The following is a 6425-nucleotide window of genomic DNA, read 5'->3' as shown; positions in this document are numbered from 1 at the left end:
GCGGTGCCTGGAGGCGGAGGCGTCATAGTGTCCTCGTGACCGTTCCATTCCGAGCACGTGGAGGGACGGAGTGACGTCATCAGAAATAAAAGCTGTAATATCTCAAATACCGTAACAGCACAAACGAAAGTTTTTGCAGCACAAACCAGCACAAACGAAGCACAAACGGACGACACCACTTTTGTCCAATTTGGAGCTATCTGGGGGGCTGAGTGACCTGTGGATGACCCCAAAAGTATTGTTTAATATCTCAAAAACCGTAACAGCACAAACGAAACTTTTTGCAGCACAAACCAACACAAACGAAGCACAAACACAAACCAACACAAACGAAGCACAAACACAAACCAGCACAAACGAAGCACAAACGGATGACACCATTTTGGCTTTATTTTGCGTTGGATGGGGGGCCAACTTCACGCAGATAGTCTGCACCCTGTCTACTCTATTACTAAACAGTTATGTATTAACAGCATATGCATTGTGTGTGTAGAATGTGTATTACGCATTTACAACAACTGTCCATAGCCTACGTCATGTTTTTATATGAATGGTAAAGGCTGGTGCGGAGGAGTTGTGGGGAGGTGGAGGGCTGGTTGAGATCACGCATGCGCAGTACCATACCGGCGACGGCTGTACAAACGGTGGCCTAGCAAATACGGGGATTTCAGAGCCGATCTTGACAGGTCAGTTAATAATAAGTATATCTAGTTTAGGAATGTTTGTGTGGTATTGATTTATAATCAGAATCCAATTTACTTCTGTTGGTCGGCGACGTCTGAACAAAATGGAGCTGTCGCAAGCGCTAACGTTAGCTAAACGAGCTAGCCAAGTTTAGCTAGCTAGCTTTCGGTATTATGTTGTGCTAATAAGCGACTTTGACATTAGCTGGCTAAGTCTAGCCTTTCCCTTAATTTGATTGGTTTCTGCTTTGCCGATTTGTGACAGAATAACGGGAAGCAGCGCACTGGATCATTAGATCATAATATGTTTGGCTGCTTTATTGATCACGTAGTGTTAGAACATAAACTAACCAGGTAGAGGTAGAGGTGAGGGCATTTATGCTAACTGAAGTTGAAGTTTAGCTATCAAAGAAGCTACCTTAGTGAATGTCTTGGTAATCTATACGCATGCAGAAAACTGGTAAAGGCTACCCTTCTCACAGCTAGCTCTAAGTATTTTGGTTGAAGATGTATAAACTACATGCATTGCTTGGACAGCTGGTGGTGTAGTACAGGCGCTTGCCATCTGTCAGTACAGGACTCACTTCCACAGTTTCCTCAGTCATTTTTAAAACTGTCCTCATAAAATTTGCATGTATATTTCTAGATGTAAAAAATAAGAACATTCCAGTTTGATACTTTATTCTTTTAATGCCACAACATTTCAGAAGGATACATGGTTACTCCTCTGCATTTATGGCAACTGTAGTTACTAGTTATTTTGCAGATTGAGATAAACAAAACAAAAAATAGGCTAATCAACAAATACATTATCACTTATTGTATTTTAATATAAGACTACTATGTTAACATTACAAACTACTATGCACTACATATAGTAGTTTAAAATTTGCTCCATCTTTACCTGCTGAAACAATGAAGTGAGATACACTTTATACTTGAGTAGTTACAATCCAGTAACATGATATGCATTGTTCTCAGAATAATTCATGAGTACTTTTACTTTTGGTACTTAAAGAACCTTTACTGGTTTGTGTGGTTTTGCTACTTTTGCTTAAGCAAAAGATCTGAGTACTTCTTCAGCCACTGTCTGTGTTTTCCTAGGCTACACAATGAGTCAGGGTAAGGACAATGCACGACTCAAGAGCTACAAGAACAAGTCTCTCAACACAGATGAAATGAGACGAAGGAGGGAAGAGGAAGGCCTACAGCTACGCAAACAGAAGAAGGATGAACAGGTGAGTGTGGTAGATTTTAATGTCTTATTGTTGAGGTAGAATTGTCCTCAAAGTAAAATGAAGGACTTGTGAACACTCTTTACCAATCTCTATCAACCAAACAGTTTGTGAGGTCACTAAGAAAACTTGAATCCATGTTGTTATTCTAACAACATAGTTGTTAAGAAGGATTGTGCTAAGATCAAAATAATATTTCTAAACACTACTGTATTCCAGCTATTTAAGAGGAGGAATGTTTCCACCATGGAGGATGATGGCATCCTGGAGGATGATGGAATGGCTGATAGTGGCTACCTGGAGTCACAGGCTAACAACATGGACCCACTCATGGTGAGAAGAAAAACACTGGTTAAATCAGTCTGTTATACTGGAGTATATAGTGCAGTGGTTCCCAAATGGTGTGCGGTGGGATTTTGTCACAACCGTACATTATTATATCGGTACTGTGTACACACTCATTTCCCAATTCAGAGGCAAACCCTCTAGCCTAAACAAACTTCCTAAAGAAAAGAAAAAGAACTGTCAGTAAACAGTATTATGAAAGCTGCCTGTCTTATGGCTTCAGACGAATGTTAAAATTACAGGTGACATGCTAAGTCCGGATGCGCTTGCCCTTTGGGCACAAAAAGTTTGAAAACCATCAATATAGAGTATAAAGTCAGGTGTTTTATCAAATCTCCATCTCCATGTTCTACAGGGTGGGGTGATCTCTGAAGATATGACTCAAATGATCTTCTCCAGTTCACCTGAGCAGCAGCTAATAGGAACTCAGCGCTTTAGGAAACTCCTTTCTAAAGGTAAAGGTGTCATAGATAATGCTTGTTCCTCATAGACTTTTCTCCTTTGTTCATGACAGCGGCACCTGCCTGTTTCTTTCAGTTTGTCACCTATTCATAAGAGTACTTGTAAACTGGCAACTGAATGAGCAAATCTGTTTTTCCAGCAATTTACAGACTCTGCCACTCCTAACCCACCCATGTTGCAGCAGTAAAATAATTGTTTTTGTACATGCAGTTTGACTATGAAAAGAAATGTTTGTAATTTTAAGTAGTAAAGTAAACATTTTAATCTGTTTGTCAACATAAAATCATAATGTTGTGATCAGTATTATAGTGTATATATTGCCATATTCTCCACCTCTGCTGTACATCTCACACAGAGCCCAACCCACCCATTGATGAAGTCATTGCTACTCCAGGGGTGGTGGAGCGCTTTGTTGAGTTCCTGAAGAGGAGAGAAAACTGCACATTGCAGGTACACAGACTCAACTGAGGGGGCATTAAGCTTCTTGTTGTTTTTTGTTCTTTCTATCATTTGTGTACTTATTGTCATAACAGTACATTTCAGAAACAATGTGGTACAGTAGGAGAACACCGACAGTTAAAATCTGTCCTGAGTGTCCAACATAAGGTGATAGATATATTTCTCATGTATTTTTGATATGGTTTTAGTTTGAGGCTGCCTGGGTGTTGACCAACATTGCATCGGGTACATCCCACCAGACGCGAGTGGTAATCCAGGCAGGAGCTGTACCTATATTCATAGAGATGCTCAGCTCAGATTTTGAAGATGTACAGGAACAGGTAAAGCGAATTCACTGGAAGTCACTAAATTCACAATTTTTCTCCACAGTTTTTTGCCTGTCTGGATGCAGCTGTATATAGTAGCATAAATGTAGTCATTCTGCCTGCTTTATTAGGTTGAATAAAACATAGTGGTGGTGATTCAAAATATTTTACATCATCAAAGTCTATTATCTTGTTCTCAGCACTGTAACTGAATATTATATTGTGATACTATTTAATGTGTAACCTGAATAATTGCTTTGCCCCTCAGGCAGTGTGGGCCTTGGGAAACATAGCAGGAGACAGCACAGAATGCAGAGACTTTGTCATAGACTGCAACATTTTGCCTTCCCTGGTGCAGTAAGTAGCAAATCGGTGCCACATTGTCATCTCCCTAAACCTTCTTGTTACACTTGAAAATGAAGCACAGTATTGGGTCTGTAGCCATGGTAAACCCTGCTTGGTAAAACTCCTCTTGCAGGTTACTGGCCAAACAGAATCGTCTAACGATGATGAGGAATGCAGTTTGGGCTCTGTCAAACTTGTGCAGAGGGAAGAATCCACCTCCAGACTTTGCTAAGGTAGTTTGCCAAAATATACACATTGCTATGGCAACAGCACACCACACACTTCTAATATACATCATATCTTACTTTCCAAGGTTATAAGCCATTTGAAGTTGTTCATATCTAAACTGAAACTCAAACTATCTTGTGCCTGTTCTGTTCGTTGTGCCATGTGTTTCCAGGTGTCTCCTTGTCTCAGTGTGCTGTCTTGGCTGCTGTTCGTCAATGACACAGACATACTGGCTGACGCGTGTTGGGCGCTCTCCTACCTGTCTGACGGCCCCAATGACAAAATCCAGGCTGTTATCGACTCAGGAGTCTGTCGCAGGCTGGTAGAATTACTGATGTAAGGCTTTAAACACATGTGTATGCAATACAGCTAAGATATTTAGTGTTGTTCAAGAAACAAGCAGGCCCTTAGTTTTACTGTGGTAAGTGCCGTTTCACTCAGAGTATCATTTGTCACAACTAATTTGGGTGTGACACTCCAGATGTGGGTATGTTGTGAATATTACCAGGCACTATTGAAATCTGACTAATTCATCACCAGCTGTGGCAAACTGCAAAAGTCAGGAGACAATGCACTATAGTCCCAACTGTCCCATTTGATTTTCAGTATGAAAAATACCATAAGCTCACTGTTGATTTTTAACAGAACTTTTAAGATTTGATAACATCCTGAAATTAGACAAACGTTTTAACATCTGAGTGATCACACACACTACAACTGTGCATTTGTTTTAGGCATTCAGATTATAAGGTGGTATCCCCTGCACTGCGAGCTGTTGGGAACATAGTCACCGGAGATGATGTACAGACACAGGTATAACGGACACACAAATTAAGTTAAACTGCTTGTTCAGAAAGTAATGGAATACTTCAAGGTGAATATTTCTGACTTTGGTTGTGTTGTTACCTAGGTGATCCTGAACTGTTCAGTGCTGCAGTCCCTACTTCATCTCCTGAGCAGCCCCAAGGAGTCCATCAAGAAGGAAGCCTGCTGGACGATCTCCAACATCACTGCAGGGAACCGAGCACAAATCCAGGTGTGCATGGTGAAGTGATGGATACAGCAGGGCTTTCTGATGCACTAAATATATAGTATGACACTACTGTGATGAAAGTGTTTCACTTTTAAAACATTACAGTCAAAAATGGCGACATCTGCTGGCCAAATCCTCAATACTGCATTTGCATATAGAATAGGGTATCCTGCTGATACATCTAGTCAGAATATTATTTGGTAAAAAAAGGCTCGTATTATGAAAACTGATCACTAGGCTCCTTAAATACTGTGGCATAATAAGAAGTATACAGTGCCAAGTAGTCTGTTTTGAGTGTAACATCATTTGGGTGGTGTGACACAGCTGAACCTGGAAAATATTTGCTCACAGGTTTTGGAGCATTTCTTTATGCAGTTATTTTGTTTGTTTTTTTCTCCTCTTTGTAGATGGTGATAGATGAAGGTCTCCTGCCTCCTCTTATCACTATCCTACAAGTAGCAGAGTTTCGCACAAGGAAGGAGGCAGCGTGGGCAATTACCAATGCCACCTCTGGGGGCTCCGCAGAGCAGATCAGGTAAGACTACAGATGCATTTTATTTTAACTTAAGCCCCTTTTCCACTGCCTGGTACCGGCTCAGCACAACTTGACTCAACTTGCCTTATTTGTTTTTCCAAATGTTGGGGATAGTACCTGGTACTGTTTTTGGTATTACCTCCGCTCGTAGTACTATTCGAATACACATGGCACTACACTGAGATGAGATTTAACTCATTTTTAATATGTGATGGTCAATGCTGATATTGTGGCAGCCCGCCTCAAATAAATCAGCGTAAGGGAAACAGTGACCCCTTTCCACAAACTGAAAATAAAAAAAGTGTCAAGGGCATCTTTTATGCTAATTTCACTCACACCCACCATGCAAGCCGCTGCTTTCACCTCAACGAGAAATAGCTTTACATTTTAATATCACAAGATCTTGTCTCACCCCTAACTTTTATATGAACCACCATATTGTACATCTTATCATATAGTCTATAGCAGGGGTCAAATCAAATCAAATTTTATTTGTATAGCGCCAAATCACAACAAAAGTCATCTCAGGACACTTTACTAAGTAAGGTCTAGACCTTACTGTTATCAATATTATTACATAGGGAAAACCCAACAAATCCCCCTTGAGCAGCACTTGGCGACAGTGGGGAGGAAAAACTCCCTTTAACGAAAGAAACCTCTGACAGACCCCGGCTCTTGGTGGGCGGCCTTCTGCCTCGACCGGTTGGGGTGAGTGGATAGAGGAGAGACAAAAGAAGAAAAGCAACAAGACACAACAATCAAACACTGATCAGGTCGATGTGGCCGGTGACTGCT

The 6425-nt window shown here is 40.8% G+C and overlaps 1 protein-coding gene across 1 annotated transcript in view; it reads left to right on the top strand.

Moving 5' to 3' along the window:
- The first annotated feature begins 535 nt into the window (after positions 1-535).
- Positions 536-6425, top strand: part of kpna1 (karyopherin alpha 1 (importin alpha 5)) — a 12886-nt gene continuing 6996 nt past the window's right edge. Inside the window, exons 1-12 of the mRNA XM_020602316.1 lie at positions 536-686; positions 1788-1921; positions 2138-2251; positions 2619-2718; positions 3081-3175; positions 3373-3504; positions 3758-3846; positions 3968-4067; positions 4235-4398; positions 4797-4875; positions 4973-5098; positions 5503-5630. Coding sequence (XP_020457972.1) covers positions 551-686; positions 1788-1921; positions 2138-2251; positions 2619-2718; positions 3081-3175; positions 3373-3504; positions 3758-3846; positions 3968-4067; positions 4235-4398; positions 4797-4875; positions 4973-5098; positions 5503-5630 — 1397 coding nt within the window. The 5' untranslated portion in view covers positions 536-550. The remainder of the gene's footprint in view (positions 687-1787; positions 1922-2137; positions 2252-2618; positions 2719-3080; positions 3176-3372; positions 3505-3757; positions 3847-3967; positions 4068-4234; positions 4399-4796; positions 4876-4972; positions 5099-5502; positions 5631-6425) is intronic.

This window comes from Monopterus albus, unplaced genomic scaffold, assembly GCF_001952655.1.
Source record: "Monopterus albus unplaced genomic scaffold, M_albus_1.0 scaffold55.1, whole genome shotgun sequence".
Classification (NCBI taxonomy): Eukaryota; Metazoa; Chordata; class Actinopteri; order Synbranchiformes; family Synbranchidae; genus Monopterus; species Monopterus albus.
Note: the sequence above shows the minus strand (reverse complement) of the source record. Positions and strands in the feature narration are given on the sequence as shown.